Genomic DNA, 24,341 nt, shown 5'->3' with positions numbered 1-24,341 from the left:
AGCCATGAGTAATCCTTAGTTGCATGTAGGTCCCTAGCTGTACTTTCCCTAGATTTGGGGGTCCTGCTTACAGATTTTAGTTCTTCGCTAGGTGCTTAACTGTTTCTCTCATTTTATCCCAGGATTGTGCTGATGGATGATGCTATGGATTGCCTGATGTCTTTTTCTGACTTCCTCTTTGCTTTCCAGATCCAGTTCTACTATTCAGGTAAATGCTGGGAAGTTGAAGGCTTCACCCTCTAGTACAGCATTACAACCTTACAGCTTCTCAACCCCTGTACTTCACTGAAGCTTGTAAGGATATGTTTTTTTACAGGAAATGTATAAATAATGGAATCTACTGACAAAAGGCATCCCTGCCCTAGTGAGACCTCATCTGGAGTTCTTGAGTAGCTCAAGAAGGACAGGCAACTGCTTGAGAGGGTACAGCTAAGGGCTGTGAAGATGATCAGGGAACCGGAACATCTGTCTTATACAGAAAGGCTGAGGGACCTGGAGCTTTTTACTCTGGAGAAGACTGAGGGGGAAATCTTATCAATGCTTATAAATACTTGAAGGATGGGTGTTAAGAGGATGGGGCCAGTCTTCTTTCAGTGGTGCCCAGTGACATGACAATAAGTAATGGGTACAAACTTGACTCTGGGATTCTGTGTGCTGCCAAGAGTTTTGGAGGCGTCACAGGGTGGTTCTGAATTTTTGTGAATAACAACACCTGTACTTGTTATGGCTTTTGCATTTATTTGTCTTAGTTTTGAGACATAAATTGCCACTTTTGTCTAGAGCATGCTAGCACCTAACAATACACAAGGTATAATTTTTTCTCCCTTTAATCCATACAGCATTTCTGTCTCTAAAGTATCAGTCCCTGCTGGAGACAGGATAAGAAAAGTGCACCAGCTGGTGCCTTGAAAGGCAAAGGAAATGAACAAATGGATTCAATTCTCCCCCCTAGTATGTGCCCAACTATGAGCTGCTTTCAGCTCACAGACTTTCTGAACTGGGTTTAGTTTCCATAGAAGCCCCAGTAGTCTCCTCCCAAGAACTTCTCCAGCCTCCCACTGAAATCACATAAACTTGTAACCTCCACTGTTTTGAGCAAGCAGTTGAACAGGTCTGCCACCTGTCCCGTGAAGAACCACCTCTCTTGTTTGATTTGAGAGCCCCTAGTTGGGGAAAGTAAACAGTTAATCCCCATCTACCTTCTTCATATTGTTGGTCATTTATCATATTCTACCCCTGTCCCTGAGTTTGAGTTTTCACTAGATGGGATGCTTCTTGAATTCTTGGCAGGAAAGGTACAAACCAAATCATACTAGTTTGTGTGTGTCTGTATTTTGATGTGCTCAGCCACACACAGACATCTGTCAAAATCCACAGGTCTTTTTAAACTAGAGTTCAGCATACAGTGAGGATAAACTTGGATAAGCATTCAGGTGCTTGTTCTGTACAGGGAAACTGCCTTAAAATTTGTTGGCCTGTTTGTTCTACCTCTTCTAAAATGTAGTTGAGGACAGGATAGCTTATTCGGGTGACTGCTTGATGAAAGCTAGACACGCTCCCAAGCACCGGGGGTTGCTGGGGTGCCGGTTGCCTCCCAGCACAGAGCACTACCTAAAGGCAGCCGAAGTTGGTGGATTTCTGTCCACTCGCACTTACATAGCTCCCTCTGATGGACGTAGCTCATAGTTATCCTCGGCCAAGCGAAAGCGGCCAGATTTGGATACTGGGGGACCCTGGCTAAAAGCCATCGTGGAACATGGTCTGAGGTCAGAAGGTGGGGTTGGATGGCCTCCTGATCTCATCCAACCTGTCAGTTCCCACCTTTCAAGCAGTTAAGAATTAGCTGCTAGCCCTAATATAAAAATCTCTTTTTCTCACTACTTCTCTGTATATACCTCCTCTAGCTCCCCTGTGCATATCTCAACATTATCCATGATAATTTGCTGAAGAGGAGGCTGAGGAGACCTAACAGCAGCCTTCCAGTACCTGAAGGGGGCCTACAGGAAGGATGGAAAGAGGATAACAGGACAAGGGGCAAACTAGAGAAGGACAGATTTAGACTGGTTATCAGGAAGAAGATCCTCACTATGAGGGTGGTGGAACACTGGAACAGGTTGCCCAGGGAGGTGGTTGAGGCCCCTTCCCTGGAGATATTCAAGGTGAGGCTTGACGAGGCCCTGGGCAACTAGTGGGGGATGTCCCTGCTAACTGCAGGGAGGTTGGACTAGATGACCTTTGAAGGTCCCTTCTGGCCTGGACCATTCTATGATTCTAATTTGCCAAAGAAAAACAGTTCAACATGATGATTTTGGGTTGGACAGAACCAGGCTGTTCCTTTAGCCAGGAACAGAAAATGTGTTTGGAAATGTTTGATACAAGTATTTCCACTGACCTGCAGAACCTCAGCACAGCCTGAGGGCCCACTGACATCCTGCCTTTCCTCTCCACCCACCTCATGCAGTGTTACACTTCCATTCACTGGGGAGTTAAATGCCACCAGAGAGCTCACAAGCCTGCCTGTGCGTACACACGCTCACAACATCCCATCCCTGTCCTGTTCACCCAGGAACAATGCACACGCAGCCTGTCCTCTGCTCTCCCACCAACCCACACACATGCAAACCACTCCACATGGAATCTAGATTTGTAAACTGCTGACCACATCCATAAACAAACTTGTTTAAAATTAGACTCTTGCAGTAAACAGTGGGTAGTATGAAGAGCCTGGGGAGAGGCTTCCTGCCAACTCTAGCCTTGACCTGCCCCGGCCCTTCCTCTAGGTCCCGTGTTGTATTTACTTTGGAGCAGCACAGAGACAAGCTGGGATACAGCCTGGAGCCCTGGCTAACTTGTTCCCTTTCCTCCTGTTGCAGTTCCATATAGCTTGTTCCCAACTTGGATGAGTTTTTAATCAGTGGCAAGAGAATGAGAAGGAAAACTATTTTAGACTTTGGAAACTGATTTTGTGTTTGACATTAGCTTGTATGCTCCACTGTTTTATCTGCCTGCTGGGTAGCCTCTGCTCCCTCAAGAAGAATCTTGTGCAACAGTGAGCAACCTCTTATAATCATCCCAGAGTGAGTGGCCTCTCATACTTATCCTGACATGGAGAAACCAGCAACTTACATGGAAATGGCTTTTTGTGCCTGCATAGTACCTGATCAGAGTGTGAAGGATGCTGTAGTGTTGTATTTACTTCTTGTTAGTGCTGTGTACAACAGAGAGCAGGGAATGACAGATTATTCCTAGGTCTGGTAGGTCAGGATGATGCTTTGCTGGTTGTAGTCCTTAGTTTTAAGTAACTTTCTGTTTTTCCAGAGTTCCTGGAAAGTGTGGCTGCCATTTATCAAGGTCTCCTGGCTGGTAAGAACCCAAATACTGTTATCGTGCCAACATCATCCTCTGGGCAACACAGGCAGCGCCAGCCCCCCAGTGACTCCAGTCCACTTGATGGAGTAGAGGCATCTCTTTTCTACCAGTGCCTAGAGTCCTTGTGTGACAGATCAAAATACAGGTATGAACTGAATCCAAGACACAGATACGAAGTCTGTGCCTCTGGACACCCTTTGTAAGGCTGGAGCCGTGATGAAATGTGGGATTTGGAACAAGCTATAACTCCCAAATAGATCTCATTGGAGAAGTACCAAAGGAGAGATCATAGAAAAAAAAACACTTTAACCAATTCTTCTTAGGTCCAGTTTCATGGATCTAAGAAACATGGGATTTGAGCTGATTTGAGCAGCTTTCCTTCTCACTCCTGCATTGACACATTAATCAAGAAGAGGTCAATCTACCACTCTGAGTTAACTAGAGGAGAGAGACAAGTGCAGTTGTGGTTTGGGGTATTGAAGCACAGGAAAGGCCCACTGGGTTGGATGGCGTTTAAAGCTTTAGCACCTAGTCAAGATCACACTGCTAGTCTGTACCCTAGCCTGTGATTGAGCTGGTCTCTAGATACAGATCCCAAGCACAAGTCTAACCTTAGTTCAGCAGGGGATAGTTCAATACCACACCTTATTGTATAGCTTTGACAGACAATGTATTCATAGTTCCTTGCAGGTAGTGAGCACATGCCCTTTTAGAATGTCAAGGGCTAGATCCACAAAAAGGCTTAAGAAACAAATTCCACCTAATTCCTGCTTTAGGCTCCTGAATCCATATTTGTGGTCCAAAGAGTTACTGCCAAACTGCTGTCCAGTGCTATAGACACCTGAGCATGCGCAGGCGAGGTTGTCCTGTTGTTTTAAAGAACAAAAGGTCTGCATTGCCTGTGTGTCCTGAGAGCTTCAGATGGGAAGGCTACTGTGAGCCCTTCTGGTAGGTTAGACTTTTCACAGCAATGTGAGGGGAACCATTCCCAGTAGCTCACTACTCAGCCAGGCTTTGCTAACCACCTTTGCCTGAAGGATCACAAGTTCACACCCACATCTCCCAGGGGTGCCACTGTACCACCAAGTAGTCAACACTTCATCTGTATGAGCCAGTATTATTTTGCATTAAAATTTGTAAACATTATTAGTCAAGAGCAAGAATCACTATGATAATATTGCTTAGAAGTCAGGGTTAATGTCAGTGTACAAGAAGGGCACGTTTCAGTTAGTCCCCACCTGAATTCTGGTTTCTGACATATTTGGGCTATAGTTGGGGAGGTTTTCCTGCCCCCTGGATGACTATCACTGATAAAAGGGTGATAACAACATATCAAATCTCATAGAAGTTTATTGTCTCCTAAAGGAAAGGATTTCCCAGCTGATTTTTGAAACAATATGCTAAGAGTGGGATATGTATGCCCCTGAGCAAATCTAGGCTTCTCTTTCTGTCTTGAAATGGAGACAAAATTTCTCACTCCTAGGGGTGCACCACAGCTCAAACATCTTGCTTAGCAAATAGGGAGCAGATGTAATTACTAAATAGCAAGCTGGTAGCTATTTGTTTTAAAACTCCATCAGGGCAACTGGACAGTGTTAGAACAGATAAAAAGGTTTAGTTCTCCAGTTTCAGCTCAGTCATGTTTAACAAAGAGATTGTTTCAAAGATAAGATGACCTCTTTGTCACTCTTTTCCCAGCTGCCCACCAACTGCTCTTGTGAAGGAAATGCTGAGTAGTGTACAGAGACTGACCTTCTATGGATTCCTTATGGCACTTGCAAAGGATCAGGGGATCAACAGAGCCCTAGGTGAGACTCCTGTGAGCGGTACAGCTGTAGATCTTCAGTCATACATCGCTTCTGTGGAACTTTCTCTCCAATTATGCCCCAGATTTTACATTGGCAGGAACAGAGTGAAAGGTTTTCATCTTTTTGTGGATGGATTAAATTTTAAAACTGTAACACTGTGCCTTACTGTTTGCTTGGGAAGCTTCTGCTTGTGAAGCAGCTTCTGCTTGTGAAGCTGTGAAGCTTCTTCAAGGATAACATTAGATACGAAGTGCTGTCCGAAGACAGCAATATCTTACCTCTTCAATAGCTGATCATTTTAGCAGAAGTATCTTTTTAATGTGTTTGGCTTTAAAGGCTGGGGAGAAGTCATCAGGAGCCAAGTAAAGTGTCTGACTGCTGTCAACAGTATTGAATTGAAGTCATCCATCCCGTGGTTTAGCCCTTCACACTCCCACAGGTTGTAAATTACTGCTTTCATCTACAAGAAAAGGAGGCACACCTAATGGAAAACTTCTTCTGCCTCCTTGGCTCAAAGACTCAAAGTCTTTCCCAGCTCTTTCCCCTCATCCCTCGAGGCAGTGAGATCTTGCTAGTGTATTTATCTATGGCCTGCTGAAAATTCGGTGGTATCATAAATCACAAATTGCTACAGAACTCTGTACCAGACTGTGTGGGAACCAGAAAGGTGACTAAGCAGTAGCTCGCTGCTCATTTCCATGTTGTGCTGGTCAATATTATTCCAGAGAAAGGATGTAAAGTGTTACTTTGGCAAAGGACAGTATGTAATCTCTACAGAATTCAGACTCACAATTCCATAGTGTCCCCATATGCCTCTGTTGTGCTCTTCCTTCTCTTGGAAAAGGAAACAGAAATTACTTGTGTTTGACAAAGCTGTATCCAGGAGGTATGTTTGAATGTATGGAGGCCCAAACATTTCTCTTCACTCATCTCCACTCAGCAAATCATCTAGCCAGTAAAGGGGAGGCTTTCTCTGTCTTTGGGTAGGTATTCTCTCTCTTCTTCTAGGCTTGAGCATATGCTAGTCTCTGTAATATAGAGACAGGCCTCAGTGAAAAGATGTACCTGGCCTCGAGGGATTGTCCTTTTGCACAGTGTGTGTTATAGTAGAGTAGAAGTGGCTGAACCTGACAGCAAACTATTGAAGATGCTAATGCTCCTCTGGGGCAGGGCTGCTTGCCCAGCAACAGAGATTGTATATCAAGGGTGTATGAATACAGCCCTGCAATCCCCTCTGCAAACAGGCTTAGGAAGCAGTGTATTCACCGAGGAAAGTGATGCCTGCATTGCAGCAAGCAGAATCTTTTTTCCCCTTGCCCTACCAAATCCACATCTAGTTGAGTGCAAAGAAAACAGATGAGCAGAAAAAATATCCTGCCCAGTTTCCATTGTGCCATCTACAAAGTGTCTGAGTTTTCATTTCCATTGATGTAGGCCCATCCCCTGGCCCTCTGCCAGCCTCCTGACAAGGCCTCTCAGAGGAGGAGCAGCAGCCACAAGTCTGACAGGTGCTAGCTTCTTGGCAAGGAAAGGAGGATTCTTTTCCTGGTGGCTTTTAATCTCTTCTGAAGGATGAATTCAATGGATTTTGGTTTGTAGGGGATCACAAGCTCCTGAAAGCCCTTCAGCAAGGGCAGTTCCAGGCAAAGGAGGTTTTGGTCAGGATGCCTGCCTTCTCACAAAGCCAGCAGCCCCCCTTAAGGATCGGGGGGTAAGGATTAGAGTGGCTTGTTCAAGCTGGGGCAGCGCTGATGAGTTTGTCAGGCACACTGGAATCTGCAGCCAAACTCCAGTGTCAGGGCTGAATCCTTTAAGTGTTATTTACTGATTCTCTCAAGTAGTTCTTGTGCCCTAGAGACCTCACTGTGCATTCTCCAAATGCAGAAACAAGTTAATCTTTAGCTGCTTATTCTTCTAATTGAGCCCATGAAAGGGAGCAGGGTGGGGCACTTCATTTGACTTCTTGACACTCTCTGTTGTGGTGCCAGGCTTTCCTGTTCATTTGCAGGAGAAGACCAGAACTGGAGGGAATGGAGAAGTCAGTTCTGGGCTAAACTGGTTCTAATTTTTAGGCACTCATTGCCACATTTTTGATGAGTGCTGCCAGCTTGCCTGTGTGAGGCAAGTGGCTCTCCAGCCCTTCAGAAGCAAGGTGCCAGGGCCGGAAACCAGATTTGTATCACCACAGAGAGTACAAAGCCTCTTCCCAAAGGTACTGAGTATAGCACCTAGGTCTCCTGAAAAACAAGAGCATCCCTCACCACACTGTTGTTCAGACTGCCAAGTGATTTTTTGACTTGGTGAGCAGCAGCACTATCGAGGCTGCGGTAGGCAAGCCCTGCGCCCTGCCATCGCTGTGCTGGCTGATCACACCTCCCATGATCCCAGAACCACAGTATGCTAGGGGTTGGAAGTGACCTCTGGAGATCATTTGAGTCCAACTCCCATGCCAAAGCAGGATCACTTAGGGCAGGCTGCACAGGAACACATCCATGCTGGTTTTGAAAGTTTCCAGAGAAGGAGACTCCACAACCTCTGTGGGCAGCCTGTTCCAGGGCTCCATCACCCTCACTGTAAAGAAGTACCTCCTTGTGTTGAGGTGGAACCTCCTGTGTTCTAGCTTCTACCCAGTTCCTTGGCCTAGCACTGGACACCACCAAAAAGAGACTGGCATCTTTGACACCCACGCCTTGATTATTTATGGATGTTGATAAAATCCTCACTCAGCCTGTTCTTCTCCAAGCTGAAGAGCCCCAGTTCTTTCAGTCTTTCTTCATAGCACAGATGTTCAAGTCCCACAGTCATCCTCGTAGCTCTCTGTTGGGCTCTCCAACTCTGTCAAGGTGGAGTATGTTGCAGAATTAGGAAGGATGGCTTTCCTAAGAGCACCATCTTCCTTTCTGGGCCCTTCCTGAAGTGCCTGTGTCCTTTCAGGGAAGGACAAGGATCAACCAACTGTTCCAGTCCTGAACTACATCATGTACTTCATCCTAGCAGGGTTTCTAAGCTGAAAAGGAGTATGCTGACCTTATACTGGAAGAGGGTACCCAGTTACTGGCCCAGCCTTTCACACTCTTACCCAGACAGCAAGCAATGCTAGAGCACAGTCCACCCACACTTACCTGTACAGACTTAATGTACACCAGAGTCAGGCCTGATGTTCTTGAATTGTAAGGAGAGAAGTAGCTTTGCATCTGTGGGGTATTCTGATCCCCAAGCTCAGTGCTCCACAGGAGGGGCAAGTGATATAGAAGTATCCACCTCTCTGGGTGGTGCAGTCCATGCTTCAGGCTCTTGCACAGGCAACCACCTGCCTGTTGCTCTGGTAGGATCTGGGACTGGTGACTATGGAAGGCAAGACTATGTAAGGCAGTTAGCAGAAGTCCAAACTTGACTGACAGTCAGTGTTCAGTAGTTTGTACAGTGAATGGAAACTGTCAATCTTTAGGGCTTTTCAAGTTCTCCAAGAGGTAACACTACTGAAAGCTCCTCTCATTTAGTCAGAGTTCAGGTACAGCCTGTGTGAAGGACACAGAATATGAATCATCATTCTTTGGCAGTCCATGATCCTCACCATTCAGTGTCCATTTTTCCAATAGAGTCTTCTCAGTCTTGCAGGGCAGGTTTTGAATGCAGCTATGGTTTGAGTGCTTTTCCTTAAGAATCATCAGCCTAGCTCTGCTCTGATACTTCTGCTTTTGGTTTTGTGTTTTTTTCAAGGGGCTTTGCCAGATAAAGGAGACCTGTTTCTGGACCCTACCATGGATCAGGAACTTGAGAAATTGTAAGTGGATGTGCCTAAAGTAGGAGGTAAAGCAACAGATTAAAAGTGGCATACTAAGACTTTAGTAAATTGCTGTCCCTAATCCTTTGCTCTACTATAAAACAATAGAGCAGCTAACAGAGCAGGCAGAGCAGGGAAGTTCTCTTTCTTTGGGGTGCTTCAGTGCAGCTAACAAAACCCTTTAGAAAAGGCTTCTGAAACAGAGGGGGAAAGTGTGCCTTAGAGAGGAGTCAAGGAAGCAGCAGTCTCTGATGAACAGGGAAATTTTGTTTGGATGGAAAAAACTAAGTGTTGGAGGATGGAGGTTAGCCCAGAAGGAAGATCTGTTTAAAAAAGAGGAAACAAAACATGGTCTGGTAGGCTCTAGTGCAAGGTGCTTATCCCTGTGCTACTTCTCCTCCCAGCTTCACTCCAAACCTGCTATAGTAAAGACCGTTAGGCTGCCTAAGATTTATTTGTCTTTTCTCTTTCAGGGTAGCTCAGGTTTCAGGGCTCTCTGTCTCCAGTCTCAACAGCTCCAGCGGGGACGCGGTGAATTTGCCTGTCCGTAACTCGCCCAGGATGAACTCTCCCTGGAAACCTCTACACCATCGGCGAAAAATGGATGCTGAGAGCGAAGGCTCCAACGAAGAGACAGACTCCTCAGAGAACTGAAGGTTGTGAGGGTAGACACCATTCCCAACTTGGGTTTCTCCAGAACCCACCAGAGGAACAGCATCTCCTTGCAGAGCATCTGCTCTGACGGTGGGTTCTATGTCACCAGTGTGTGTGTGGCGGTGCCAGTCCCCACTGTCAGGGCCACCCATCTGTTCCCAGGAAGAACTCTTGACTTTTTCCCCCAGCTCTAAACTGAAGCAGGAATAGTTCCTCTGTGGAAGCTATTTCCAGCTGCAGAGCTCTGCTACCCTCTGCTGGCAAGCAAGACATACCAGCTCTGCCTCCACTGGGAAATTACTGAGTATTCTCTCATCAGGTTTCTCCCTCAAGGTTCAGCAGGTGCTGGAGCAGGGGGAGTGCTAGTGCAGGCTGTTTGCCAGTGTTTTGTTGTGTAGCTGTGTTCAGACTTGGCCTAGATAATAGAGCAGTTAAATAGCCAGCAGCAGCTCTGCACTTGTGCTCCTTTATGATTATTCCCAGTAAAGCTGCACCTGCATACAATCAAAGGTAAAGAAATTCCTGAAGGTCTTAGAAAAGAAGGGCTTGGCTATTGCCATACCACTTGTCTCTGTTTCCTCCCCCATGTGTCCTAAACTTGCCAAAGCAAATAAGCTGGACTGCAGTTAAGTACTGCATGGTGCCTTCTGTGAGGCCTCCCCCTGCCTCCATCATTTTGAAAAGGCAGCTTCAGAGAGCAGGTTGGAGGAGAGAGAGAAAGGAAAAAAAATGTTTAAATTCCTTGGCCTGCAAACATAGAGAGCTGGGGTTGGCTAGGCAGAGGCACTGAGGGGGCAAAGCAGCAGTTATCAAACAACTCCTGTGTATGTTGGGTTTTTTAAGCATTGGCATTGATGTAGCGGCAGAGCATAGCCCTTACGACTACCAAGAGTAGCATCTCCTTGTGTTTGTGGTAACTAACTCAGCAGCTTGGCCTCCACAGATCTGACCAGTGCTTAACCCAGCTTCTGTGCTGCAGCTTGCTTAGACCAGTCTCTTTCTGGGGAACTTCAGTTTCTTTGGAAGCCTTCTTGCATTTTGCCTATAAAATGCAGTGTGGGCTACTAAGAGCTGGTAACCCAGAGCAGGAGCTGGTAACCCAAAGCTTACAGCAGTCCTAAGCCCAGCAGACAGAACACATGCTGGAGTTATTTTAAGACTAATCCCATACCTTCTGCCGAGTCTGTACCAAAGCCTGAACTGTGGAGGGAGTGGGAGGAACTCTTTATTGTAAGTTACTTTATTTATTGATGTGCTCTTTCACTGCACTTTCTCCCCCACCCCCCAGCGAGTGCCAGCCCAACAATAAAGCACACTGCACGAGGCCACTCCTGCCTCTGGGGTCTTCTGGGCCACCCTGGCCCTGCAGAGGCTTACTCAGGGAAGGCCCTGAGGGAAAAGTACCAAGCAGACAGGAGCAGCACAGGGCTCAGTGGTACCCACAGGCTGCAATGGCCTTTGGAGGAGCTCCACACCCTCGCCTTGGCCAGGGGAGGTGGTGGCATCTCCAACGGCCTGGGCATCCCCAGGCTGTGTCAGTCTCCAGCACGCAGGCCTTGCAGCAAATGGCAGCTCTGTTCTCCTGCTTCTGCCTGAGTACTGTTACAGTGCAACCCACACCAAGGGACAAAGCCAGAGAAGAGCTGACCCTTATCCCTCCTGCTGCCTCACGGCTGTGGCACTAGAACTCTTCCCCTAGCCCTGCAGGTACCACAGCTTCTTGAGCTGGACAGGAGGACTGAAGGCTGTGGAAGCCCCAAAGAGGCAAGTGCCGGGCACTTCCCTACAGCTCCAGTCTATCTTCTTGCTAGTAGCTCCTGTGGAACTAGCCCTTTTACCCCATTTGCTTACTACTCTGCCCTCAATACCATAGTCCAAGGAAGAGAAAAACATATCTTGGTAAAACCAGAGTCAGTCCTCCCTCACAGCTGCACTTTAAAGTTCACCTCACAGTGAAGTCACAGGCTAAAGACTTTGGCTTTTGTCCAAAGCTAGGCAGCAGAACAACCAGGGATGCAGTAAGTACCTTTACAGTATTTTTTTACCTGGCCTTTTTTTGTTGCTGATGTAATTGGAAGATAAAAACCAATTAATATTCACTTTTTTTCTCCTGCATCAATATATGCTGGTTTACAACAGAGTAAAAAGGATTATCCCATGGTTTAAGTAAGACCCTGCAAATACAGAGGACTCCACAACACTGTGGATTGCAAGCACTGAGCAGAACAAAAAACTCCAGTTGTGTCCATGGGAACCAGGTAACAATGTTCAGACAAACAGTGCTCTCCTTTCCTCTGTATTTAAGGTATAGGGGCCAGGAAAGAAAGGAGCATTGATGAGGGCAACCCAGGAGTTTCTCTCATATCTTTTCCAGCAGTGTGGTTACCCCTGTAAGAAGGGCTGTCTCCATTGGCTAGGAGATAGCAGTGGGTATGAGGGCACAATGAATTTTAATAGAGTAGAATCCAGAGATATTTGGAAAGCATCCTAGGCACAGCCATATCCTGACACCCCTCCCCCCACCTCTGCTTGCCTTCTCCCCTCCCAGCACACCCCAAAGTAAGACACTCCTGCAGAGCTGACTCCAGGCAAAGGTGGCATCAGTGCCTCTTGCTGCTGGCTTCCTTTTGAGTTGCAGTCCCTGGATCATCAATATGAGCCATAACGATCCTGAGGAGAAAACACAAAGACACCATGCTCCAACACTTCAGCTAACTCCAGAAACAGAGAGCAAGGTCTTGGGGTGTTTGGAATTGTGATGCAATGTGAAATTAACTAGACAGGACACCATGCAAAGAGAGGGAGTGTAGTAGCCTTGACTTTTAAGTGCTGCCTGACATTTGTGGGGGGAAGCATATATGACATAACAAGGTGTCTTGTGTGGCCAGCAAGTAAGGTTGGCCAAATAGATTTCACTGGTCACCTGCAATTGCTCAACTATTCCAATGTAGTCATCAGCTACAAAAGACAAGTCTTCACTTGGGACTCTCCATGACATTTGAGAAGGTAATGATAAATCCAGCAGAAGCCAGGATATGGTAAAAGTCCCCGAGTATGACAACAGCCTGTCTAAAGGTGCCAGAGTGTAAGCTCACCTGGAGGGAGTTCATCACCCCATTGGCTAGGACAGCCATCTTGCCAGCAACTGATTTAACTCCTTGCTTGAACTGTGCAATGTCAGCTGCAGGCAGGACGTTTCCAATTGACACACCACCTATAAGAACCAGTAAGAGTTAGCCTGGAGTCCCCCCAGCTCCAGAGAGCACCCTGAGCCCCCTCTAAGTCCAGGTACTCCAGAGCTGCCTCCTTCCTCCACCCGCTGAGTGCTCACAAACCTGAGTGCACATTCTCAGCCTCTCCAAAGAGGTCTGCAGAGCTGATGGCACTGCTGCCTGAGAGCTGCTGCAGTCGGGATCTGGCTTCGTACTGCAGCAGAAAACAAAACAGAACAAGGTTACAGAGGAAGGGAACAAAGTAGACCCAGAGCAAACAGGAGGAGATGAAGCCAGAACCGCAGTGCAGAATGCATCTACCTCAGCATCTGCCTCCCGCCCAAAGAACATGTCTGAAGAGATAGCTTTAGCCCCTGCAAACTTCTGCCGAGCTTCGTTGGATTCCACAACAGATGTCCTGCTCTCTGGCTCTCGCCTACTGGTGGGTCTGAGGAAACAAGGAGATACATCAACTCAAGCTCACCAATGCAGTAAAGAAACAGACCTCTCTCAAACCTCATGTGATCAAAGGAAAGCAAGTCAAATGCTATCTACCATCAGGGCTCTCTCCCCACCTCAAGACACCCTGCACTTGATGACTGTGAAGTCTTTACCAAACTTAAGGACACAACAGGCAGAAGAAATGCCCAAGGCCCCTTTTCTTGGGCTTGTGTATGCAAGTTATCTTCTGTGGCACAAGGTTTCCTGTCATAACCCTGTAGCATCTCCCTGCAGAACTCCTAGACCTATCCCTTGGACCCCCCCACACAATGAAGGTAGAGTAGCAGTGACAGGCACTTTACCTCTCTGAAACTGGCCGAATACTGGAAATGGTCACCTCAGGTTCCTCCTCTTTGTCCACTCCCCATGAAGAGTGTCCTTCCCATCGTGAGCCAAATGCATCTTCGAATGAAAAGGGACTGTATTTGTACCTAGGTACCAGGAAATAAGTAATTTAGGCCAGACACTGAAGTCCAAAATAAGCCAAAGACCACACTGCAGCCAAGTCTTACTTGGGGGGTCCAGATGTGAAGCCTCCAGCATCTTCAAACAAATCCAGTTGGGAGCGGGAAGGTTTTGCAGCCAGTGGTGTCTCCTGCTCAATTACTTGCATTTCAGACATCACAGAATGTGGAACAGAACTAGCAGAAGAAAGAGGCAGTCAGGGTCTATGGGTCTGACAGCAACCAGCTCCTACAGCCAGTCTGCCTCAAAATTGAATCTGGTCTTCACAGGCAGGATGGGTACTGCAAGTCTCATGGGAGAGCTGTAGGATGGCAGCTCCTTTCACCACCTAACTAGCTTGTCCTGACTTGAAGTCTTGCAACTACCTTTAAGGCAAATATTCTGCAGGGGGTATCTGTCAAGCAGCAGGGCTTTAGGGCTAGGCACTAACAGGCCACATGCATCCTTGGAAAGGCTCAAATGAGAGCCAGAACCTCTGAACAGAGTGCCCATTCCTTCGGGAGCCTGAAGTATTTTTTGACATAGTCCAGTGTGTCACCCCTTCATCTGTTAAAAGAGCAGCAAGCTACTGCATTCAATGAGCTTTTACAGAGCAGGGTGCTTCCAAAGTCACCTATCTGTCCTGTCTCATCCACAGCCAAGTACCTTCTGGACACCAAGCCCATGCCCAGCCTCTCTGCTTGTTCACGCTTCTTCCCTTCCAGGTTCTGAAGTTTCTTCTCTTCCTTCTTCCGGTCAAGCTGCAGTTCCTGGTAAGCCAGTCGCATTGAAGTGACTCTAAAGGAGAACGATACGGTGGGCACCAGCTCATTAATCTCCCCCCTGCCTGTGCTATGGAGGAGCACAGGGGAAAGTAAGCCTTGCACAGAAGCTACTTCTTGTCTTCCCACCTCACCTCCACTGGGCTTCAACTGTTTTTTGGCTAACCATTTTTTCTTCACTCTAAGCATTTCACACCCCACCTCCCAACAGAATGTCCCATCCAGTTCAGCCTTTGTCTTTTTCAGCCCTGTCCAAATGTCAACAAAACCACAAAATATTTCTATATCTGCTCCTTAAACTCTTCTGGGGATGGCAGTTTAAATAAAATACAGCAGTGTAACTTGTGCCCTGCGGTAAGGCCTCTACTGGCTGAGAGCTACTCTTCATTCTATTACACAGAAAGTTCTGTACTCACATTAGGTGTTCCAGAGTCAAGAGCATTAACCTTGTATTACTTCTGCCTCATGTATGCAAGGTATTCAGTCCAAAGAGGGCACTTACATGGACTCCTCAGCTTGTTTCCTGGACTCCACTGCCTGCTGCTCCCTCAGCTGTTCTGCCACCTGGGCTTGCCGCTCAATCTCAGTGAAGCTCTGGCTGCTCACTTTCTGGGCTCCAAGACCTTTTTTTGCACCCAACTTGAAAAACAAAACCAAAAAATGGCCATTTCTTCACCCTAGATTGTTCATCATAGAAAAAAACCCACAATCCTATTCCTTGCTGCACCAATCAGGCCTTCAGTCTCCCTCTGTAGTCACAACTTACAGAACCAATAGAGCCTGCATCAGAGTAGGGAAGAACACCCAAAGTTAACCCACCAGAGGCCAGTGCTAAGATATCAGCCACACAGGCTTCAGGCCATAATGAGTAATGATCCAAAAACATAATTCTTTCTGTCCACTCTCCCTTCCCCAAAGGGATCTCTCAGGATGTAGCAGAAAGCAAGGTCCAGGGAAAGAATGGCAGTAACATGAGATGTGTTCTACCTCCTCTCCACAAAACAAGTTCTCAGACATACCCCTTTCTTGGCAGCTCCTGGTTTCTTCTTCCCAATGAGGGAGGATTTGAGTTCTGCGAGAGGAGCAAAGCAGCAAATAAGCAGAAGTGAATTGAGTTAAGAAGCCAAAATTAGTCAGCAACCCACACAAACATCCACCACAGTCCCGCTGCTATAGAGTCCAGAGCACACCATGCAGCTTCGCATCAGGAGCCTGGGTGAGTTCACCCAGTCAAGAAAGATGCGCTCTGTAATTGCACGCTGGTGGCCCAAGGCGGCATGTCCCTTGCTGGAGGAACTTCTAAGTGAGTTAAGACCTTTGAGTAGCTCCTCCAAGTGTCATGCAGCTGCTGACCCTATCCAGGTAGGGATCAGGGTAGCTAGAGAACAATTAGATTTATTCCATACATAAATCCAAGAAAATGCAGCTTCAGAGCCATGATGGTCAGTGCCTCACCAATGCCTTAGGGACAAAGCAGCAAGAACCCTAAAGTGATGCTTACATGAAAAGACCAATGACAAAATGGACCTGAAGTGCAGTAAGCTGTTAAAGCAACAGGTTCCCTAACACCTGGTACCTGGAACCTGTCATTCTAAGGGCATGAAGCATGCTACACTTACAAAACCAGCCATGGTTCAGCTAAGCAGCAGATGCCTGGGGAGAAGTAAAAACAAAGCCAACAGAGAGGGGCTGCCAGGACATATTGTAGCTTCTAACATGTAGCTGTGAAATCTGTTATTGCCCTTGTTTGACTTTTCTTCCACAGAAGTGTCTCCTTACTTTCTACCTTCACGTGATTTTTGTCAACCTGTACATCAGATCATTGACAGCCTTTCCTGTAGCTCAGTCTCACCATAAGTCTATGAAATAGGGAGATTCATAACATTCACACTACCCAAGATTTTTGCAGCTCCCTGCTCCTAACATTTGATTTGCAGTTGTTTGGGGTTTGTGTTATTTTTCATATTACTTTTATTCATTACTGTCAGGAAACATTTAACAGAAATGTCAGTAAGATCCCTTTCCAGGTATGGAATAGCTGCTTTAGATCCCAATACGATACACAAGCTTTGGCTCATTCTCTCCCTCCAAGCACAGGAAGCTAAAGAGTTGAAGGCAGAATCACAGAAGGGACAGGCAGTTGCCACAAGCAGCCAGCACAGGCCAGCTGTTAGCCAGTTACCTCTGGCAGGAGCAGACCCTTGTGTTGATAGACACATGGACATGTCTGAGGAAGAGACATAAAACACACGGAATGAATAGACACTTGAGGACAGAGGGTTTCCACCTAGAATGGTGGGCTGGTGTGTTGGTTTTCACCCACTGTGGGCTGGTGTGTTGGTTTTGTCTGGGGCAGTCATTTTTCCCCCATAGTAATTAGTTGTATTGGCTGCATTTTGGTAACTCGGGGATGTTTCCATGACTGCTGAGCAGCGCTTGAAAAGAGTCAAGGCCTTTCGTGCTCCTCACCTCACCAGCAAGCAGGCTAGGGGTGCACAAGAAATTGGGAGGGAACACAGTCAGGACACATAAACCCAACCTGCCAAAGAGGTGACACCATGCTCAGCATATAAAGCTGGGGGAAGAAGGAAGGAGCTGGGGAGGTTCAGAGTTACAGTGTTTGTCTTCCCAAGTAACTTATGCGTGATGGAGCCCTGCTTTCCTGGGGGTGGCTGCCAATGGGAAGTGATGGATGAATTCCTTATCTTGCTTTGCTTGTAGCTTTTCCTTTACCTATTAAACTGTCTTTCTCTCAACCCCAAAATTTTCTCACTTTTACCCTTCCAATTCTCCCTATCCCCACCGTGAGGGGGAGTGAACAAGAAGCTGCATGGTACTTGGCTGCCAACTGGGGTGAGACCAGGACAGCTCGGAGCACACTCTCAGTAAGGAAAGAAGCTCCAGCTCCTGTGTGCAGCCAGGATAGTAACAGCAGGAAAGAATCAGATACTGTTTCAATGAAAGCTAAGAACTAATTTGCTTCCAAATCTTCTGGGGAAAAAACAATCCAGAGCCTCCAAACAAAGCAAAAATTGAACACCACAGCCATGTGGCATCAATTGAGCTAGTTGCAGATATGCAAATGTCAAGTTTTGTCCAAAGATCAAAAATGAAGCTAAGGTTTTGGGGAAGGAAATAGCTTTCAACTCAATCATCCAAAGTAGGAGAAAACCTCCAGTAAACTCTGGCTTGGTTTTGGGCTTTAGGGAGATCCTCAGTACTGGCTCCACAGGAAGATGAGCTCCTTTAGACAATATGGAAATGGGCTCATCAGTTCCAGCTCCATTGAACAGCAGGCATAAAAGCATGACTGACCAGAGAGATAGCAGAGTCTTACTTACCTAGAGGAGCTTTAGGAGATGTGCTCAACATGTCAATAGAGGGGCCCTGTCTGGAACCTGTGGGCACAAAACCAGAACATTCAGCATAGAGATTCTCAGCTCCTTTCTTTTCAGTGTGTTCACAGTTCTCTGCATGTCTTGTATGTCCTCTGCCCTCACCCCAGACAAGCAAATTTACAGTTTGAAATGGAATTTCTGAAGCACAATGTCTCCACAGAGCAAGTTATTTTCTCTGCAGTGTTCTTAACACCTTAGAAGAACGCAAGCACTCTGCAGGGGAATACATGAAGCTGTTTCAATCTACAGCTCTGCCAACAGATCCCTGGCTTCCTTGTTGTTCATCCCAGGAACAGATTTTTTGCAAGTCATTTCCAGACCCACCAAACAGAAAAGAGTCTTAAAATAAAATGTCTGGAAGCAAGGAAATGGGGTAGCTAACCCAAACAACAGTTTCATGTGTGTTTCAGGAGAAGTGGAAAATCAATCCCAAACAGAGCAGTGCTTTAAGAAGTCTCTGCTAATTTAAACATCATAGAGTGCAGAGCTTCCACTCCTCCAAGCCTGAACCAAAGGAGAAGCTCAGCCCTTCCATCTGTGGTACAGAAATGTATGTTCCTGGGAATTAAAGTCAAGTTTTGGGGCAAGTTTTTCAGTAGGGAACTCACTTGACACTTCACTGCCTTCTGATGACTTGGCTGCTTTTTCCACCTCTGAGGAAGACTGTGCAGGATTCTGGCTGGCATCTGCTGTGTCCCAGGTACTGGAAAACTACAAGGAGATGCTCATTCCAGTGATTTGCAGAAGGTGAATGAACCCAACAATCCTGAACTTACTGCAGGTTTAGAGACCTGTATTTAGTTTTAGGCCAAAGAAAATGTGTTCCAGACTATACCTTCATTAGAGGTAACATAGAGACAAGTCCACATTCCCTTAGCAGAGACAAAAATGAAGGAAAAAACAACAAAACAAACTGGAAACTAAACTGAATGGAAGGCCAGGAGAAATGACAGCATCACTTGACAGTAGCATCAGAGTTGGCTACTAAGAGGACTTCATGTTAAATCTCTTGAGAAAGAGTGTGAATGAGTTTCCCTGAAGAACAAATAACCTCTGCTTTCACCAGCTTCATTTCCATACAGCAAATTCTCACGTTACTCTATCTGAGAAAGTCTGCCCAGCACTGTGCCATCGGTTGCTTCACTTCACCAGGGTCTGTGCACTGAAAAGCTGACTAAACCAAAAGGTCAAAGCAACAGACAGTCCCTGCTTTAACTGTACAAAAAAAAGAGTATGCATTAATGCAGCGCACAAAAGCTTTTCCAGGCAGTAAATGGTAGTTCTGAGTAGTTCTTGAAGGTAAAAACAGTCTTGAAAATGAAGGACATGGAATATTACCAGCCCCACGAGGGACTGTATGGATTCATGACTATGTCCCAGGCTAATCATAGAATCAACAAGGTTGGAAGAGACCTCAAAAGATCATCGAGTCCAACCTGTCACCACAGACCTCATGACTAAACCATGGCACCAAGTCCCACGTCCAATCCCCTCTTGAACACCTCCAGGGATGGTGACTTCACCACCTCCCTGGGCAGCACATTCCAATGCCTAACAACTCTCTCAGTGAAACTCTCTCCTCGCCTCCAGCCTAAACTTGCCCTGGCACAGCTTGAGACTGTGTCCTCTTGTTCTGGTGCTGATGCTTGAGAGAAGAGACCAACTCCCTCCTGGCTACAACCTCCCTTCAAATAGTTGTAGAGAGCAATAATGTCTCCCCTGAGCCTCCTCTTCTCCAGGCTAAACAACCCCAGCTCCCTCAGCCTCTCCTTGTAGGGCTTGTGCTCAAGGCCTCTCCCCAGCCTCATTGCCCTTCTGTGGGCACGTTCAAGAGTCTCAATGTCCTTCTTAAACTGAGGGGCCCAGAACTGGACACAGGACTCAAGGTGTGGCCTAACCAGTGCTGAGTACAGGGGCACAATGACTTCCCTGCTCCTGCTGGCCACACTATTCTTGATGCAGGCCAGGATGCCATTGGCCTTCTTGGCAACCTGGGCACACTGCTGGCTCATGTTTAGGCAGCTGTCAATCAGTACCCCCAGGTCCCTCTGTTTGGCAGCTCTCCAGCCACTCTGACCCCAGCCTGTAGCTCTGCATGGGGTTGTTGTGGCCAAAGTGCAGAATCTTAGTTCTTCCATGTTAGTACTGACCAAGCATACAACTTAAAGCATCCTTCCAAAGTTAGTGGGACTGTCCTGGCTGAACAGTTGGCCGTTTGAGAGCTGCTGAGGCTGTCTGGTTTCAACAGTTATTCTCACCTGGGTGTGCTCCATGAAGAAATCAGCATCACTCTTGTCAGGGGAATGCCCAGGGGCTCCACTCAGTCCATCTACAAGCAGCTGAATAAAGGAGAAGGGAAAAAAGGATACCTTACAAGATTCAGCATCCAAAGCTACACGTCTAAGAGCGCTGAGCTGCTCAGACTTACATCAGTGCCATACTTGGCCATAGCAGAAGTTGCCAGCTGCCGGATCTTCTCCCGGTACATCTGGGCAGCTCGACTATTATACTTAGCGTTGGCATCTGTAGTAGTGCAGCCATGCTGGCGGAAGAAAGCAGTCTGAAAAGAGAAGAACACTCAGTCTCCTGACTGCTACAGCATACTCAAGCATTAAACATAACTCTAACTCAACAGAAAAAAAAGCCTCCCAGAGGCAGGTGCTATAACACTGAGTGCACAGCATGAAGCAACCAGTCATTGATCAGCCTTCCCCAAGAAGCTTGAGACTAAAAAAAAACCATAACTGTCCTCCACGTTTGGATGCTGAGTCACAATGCTGAGCATGTGCTTTTAAACTTGTCAGTGTTACTAACCCCTTCCCTTGAACAAAACCATGCCTCTCATTTCAATGAGGCGTAAGGAAACAACAACGCTGCACATCAGAAAGCAGAATGTTCAAAAGGCACCGCCTGACTTCCAAGCACACCTAACAAACACCTCCCATCATTAAATGCTTTGAAAAAAGATGGAGAGGTTAGTACAGAGAAATTCACAGAGAGAAAAGAGACAAAAGTCATGGATTAGCCAGAGGGAAAGCAAGCAAAATGCCCACAGAGGCTCCTCACCGCATTGGCATTGCTGCCCACTTGCATACACCTTAGCTGGAACCAGTTCCAGTTAGAATCCAACTCTGTGGACCTGTGTGAAAACAAATTATTTCTGTTAATAATGTGCAGACATGCCAAATGGAACTAGAATGGTCAGACAATATCCCAATAGTATCCCAAAGTATAGGGGACAAACAGGGAAGGAACATCTTGGTAGCTTCTTTGCTCCCATAAGAAACTGGAACTTAGAATGAGAAGGAAAAAACCCCACACAACAGTTTCAGCTTAACACCAAATAACAGTCTAAACTTAGAGGAACTTGTGTTGCTTACGAGGGCAGAGCTTCAGCCAACAACTCTCATTCTACTTGTGATCTCACTGCAAGTTTCATATTCAGCCTGCCCCACAGATTAGGCCAGAACACGTGACAGAGCAACTGGGAAAACAACCAAGTAAAGCTAGGTGACAGAGCATGTCTCATACCAGTTACTCAACATCTCTGAGTAAGTAAAGCTCAAAGTTCTGTTTTTTTAAATGCTAGCTTTCACAAGCACTGAAAATAAGATCAGGAGACTGAAAACCTACCACCTTTCTCACTAGACTGATACACAGAAGATTAAATAACGTTCTTCTTTTTGCCTTGCTCAGCATTACAAGAATCCCATATTGCTGCTTTCCTGGCAAGAGTCACAGGCCCCAGTCTCAGTTTCTAAAACTGGGAGTCCACACAAGGTTAGCAAAAATAACGTGACAATCTTCCACTGAGACGTTAGAGTTGAATGATTTAACACCTCCAGCGAGCAAACCACATAAAACCCGAGGTGATAAACCCCGCGACAAAGCTTCTCTCTAAGCGAGTCCCTGCGTCCCACCGCACCAAAGAGGCGCGGCTGTTCCAGGCCTGCCCGGCAGTCACCCAAGGCCAGAGTTCCCCGCCGCGCACGCTCCCGGGCCCCGCACACCTGATGAAGCTGAGGTGCACGCCCAGGGACCTGTGGACGCCGGAACAGTCGATGCACAGGAAGACCCCGTAGGTGATGCTGGCCCAGCTCGGGTTCTTGGCGCCGCAGTCGAAGCACGACTGAAACAAAGGCAGAAAGACGGCTGGACTGAGGCGGCAGCTCTGCCGTTTTTCCCACCTCCTGCCGCAGTAAGGTGGCCTCGTTCCCTGTAACCCGGCCGCTCTCCCTTGGCCCTCCCTGCGCTTCAGAACCCCCCTATCCGGCCGCCCCACTGTCACAGGGCGGCCCGGCGCCCGGCGAGGTCTAGCCCCAGCCCAGACCGGACGCAAAGAAGCAACCCGTCGCGGGAGCGGCCCGGCGAAGTGCCGCTACCTTGTTCGCCGGCAGCGCTCGAAGCCGTTTGAAGAGAGTCTGGATCTCCGTCTTGCTCGGTTCCACCGCCATGATCTCTCCTTCCCAGATACCACTGCGGCGACGGGTAGCGGCGGGGATCAATTGGCGCAGGAGTCGGGCCGCAGTACGGGTGCCGCCTGAGCCCACACCAGCCCGCGCACGGCTGCCCGCTAGGGTCAGCCCAGTCTGCCTTGTCGCCGTGCGGAAGGGAGCGCGCGCCTGGTGGGGCCGCTCGCCAGGAGTGGGCCTGGGACCCAGACTGATCCTTTCGGCTCGGGTGCCCTCCTCGGCGCCAGCCCCGTCGTCACCCCCTCCGCTACCTCGGCCTCCGGCCTCGCCGCTTCTCGGGTTTAACGGCGGCGTCCTCTGCAAAGTGTTTCCTGAGTCTAACCGTGACCGCGAACGCTTCCATGCCGGAGACTGCCGTCAGCGCGGGCTGCGCGCGGGATGCCTGCAGCCCCCTCACGAAGCCGGCAGGCAGCGGCGGCGCTCTCGGGGAGCGTTGCTGGCTGTGTCCTTCCTGCTGAGCGGCCGCGGCCAACCTTGACGCAGAGAAGCTTTGTAGATTAGGCGGGAGGCAATGCCTGCCTTGGGCAGCTGCTACTTGAGAAGCGAGCTCAGAGAAGTGCTCAGAGACTTCCTGAGCTGCTGCAGCAGCGGGGCCGCAGGCCGCCAGGCCCGGTACGCTAGCACAAGTACACTTGGAGGTTATTTATTCAGCTGGAGATTTCTCAAGAGCAGAAATCAGCACAGCCTGATTCTCTGTAGTGATCAAGCTAGGGAAGTTGATAGTTCAGACCAAGGTGCTCCATCACCTGCCTACAAGCACGAGGGAAAGGACTGGGCAGTTAAAATACATAGAATAAACCAGGTTGGAAGAGACCTTCAAGATCATCGCGTCCAACCCATCAACCAATCCAACACCACCCAAACAACTAACCCACGGCACCAAGCACCCCATCAAGGCTTCCGAAAACCTCCAATGATGGTGACTCTACCACCTCCCCAGGCAGCCCATTCCAATGGGCAATCACTCTCTCTGTGTAGAACTTCTTCCTAACATCCAGCCTGAACCTCCCCTGGTGCAGTCTGAGACTGTGTCCTCTTGTTCTGGTACTGGTTGCCTGGGAGAAGAGACCAACATCTGTCTGTCTACAACCTCCCTTCAGGTAGTTGTAGAGGGCAATAAGGTCTCCCCTGAGCCTTCTCTTCTCCAGGCTAAGCAACCCCAGCTCCCTCAGCCTCTCCTCGTAGGGCTTGTGTTCCAAACCCCTCACCAACTTTGTTGCTCTTCTCTGGACTCCTTCCAGCAAGTCAACCTCCTTCCTAAACTGAGTGGCCCAGAACTGGACACAGTACTCGAGGTGCGGCCTAACCAGTGCAGTGTACAGAGGCAGAATGACCTCCCTGCTCCTGCTGGACACACTGTTCCTGATGCAGGCCAGGCCACACTGTTCCTGATGCAGGCCAGTTGGAATGCAAGGAAAAGTAGGAAAAGACTTTATTTTCTTTTGAACTAAAAGTCAGTGGGCCATTGACTTTTAACAAAAACAAAAACCCCAACCAAAACAACAATAAAAGTGCAGAGCAGTGAGAGGTGCAGAAGGACAACAACAAAAGCTAATCAGCAGCACAGTATTACTGAGCTGGAATATATGTGGGATTTCCTTACCTCCAAATGGAGATTGCTCGGTAGCATCAACTGTAACTAAAAGTTAAATGTACTAATGTCTGAGCAGTACAACTTTCATCTGACATTTAAAGGCCGCCTTTTCACTCATTTCCACCTTTTCCACAGGTCTGTAAGGTAGACTGTGGAATTCATTGCAGTATCAACCTAGGACCCATGCTCTTGGAAAGATCCATATAGTGCTGGGACAAAAGCAATCAGGAACAACTGAGTTGTTGGGGCAGAGGGGGAAGGTGCAGAAAACCCCTGCAGATTTAGCTGAGGTGTTAAATCTTAGCTTCTGGGAATTGGCAAAG

At 47.7% G+C, this 24,341-nt stretch overlaps 2 protein-coding genes across 3 annotated transcripts in view; one reads left to right on the top strand and one right to left on the bottom strand.

The window, feature by feature from the left end:
* The window catches only part of CSTPP1 (centriolar satellite-associated tubulin polyglutamylase complex regulator 1), a 101,043-nt gene extending 89,123 nt beyond the window's left edge, over positions 1–11,920 (top strand). Inside the window, exons 5-9 of the mRNA XM_054161461.1 lie at positions 123–208; positions 3,319–3,514; positions 5,068–5,177; positions 8,898–8,961; positions 9,435–11,920. Of these exons, the coding sequence (XP_054017436.1) occupies positions 123–208; positions 3,319–3,514; positions 5,068–5,177; positions 8,898–8,961; positions 9,435–9,615 (637 nt within the window). The 3' untranslated portion in view covers positions 9,616–11,920. The remainder of the gene's footprint in view (positions 1–122; positions 209–3,318; positions 3,515–5,067; positions 5,178–8,897; positions 8,962–9,434) is intronic.
* A 128-nt stretch (positions 11,921–12,048) lies between these two features.
* ARFGAP2 (ADP ribosylation factor GTPase activating protein 2) lies at positions 12,049–22,495 on the bottom strand. 2 transcript variants are annotated; one of them, XM_054161458.1, is made up of 17 exons: positions 22,335–22,495; positions 21,963–22,081; positions 21,019–21,091; positions 20,381–20,512; positions 20,211–20,291; positions 18,561–18,663; positions 17,896–17,952; positions 16,737–16,781; positions 15,574–15,626; positions 15,057–15,193; positions 14,439–14,570; positions 13,841–13,969; positions 13,631–13,759; positions 13,149–13,275; positions 12,951–13,041; positions 12,711–12,829; positions 12,049–12,285 (listed from the first exon to the last, which is right to left on the bottom strand). In XM_054161458.1, exons 1-17 carry the CDS (start codon positions 22,404–22,406, stop codon positions 12,265–12,267), a joined length of 1,620 nt encoding a protein of 539 aa, XP_054017433.1. In that variant the 5' UTR covers positions 22,407–22,495; the 3' UTR covers positions 12,049–12,264. The 2 variants fall into 2 exon arrangements, with proteins under 2 accessions (XP_054017433.1, XP_054017434.1); XM_054161459.1 differs by lacking the exon at positions 16,737–16,781 and having other exon boundaries at positions 22,335–22,494.
* Between the last annotated feature and the right edge of the window lie 1,846 nt (positions 22,496–24,341).

Source organism: Dryobates pubescens, chromosome 5 (assembly GCF_014839835.1).
Source record: "Dryobates pubescens isolate bDryPub1 chromosome 5, bDryPub1.pri, whole genome shotgun sequence".
Lineage (NCBI taxonomy): Eukaryota > Metazoa > Chordata > Aves > Piciformes > Picidae > Dryobates > Dryobates pubescens.
The sequence above is the reverse complement of the archived record's forward strand: the minus strand, read 5'-3'. Positions and strand labels throughout refer to the sequence as shown.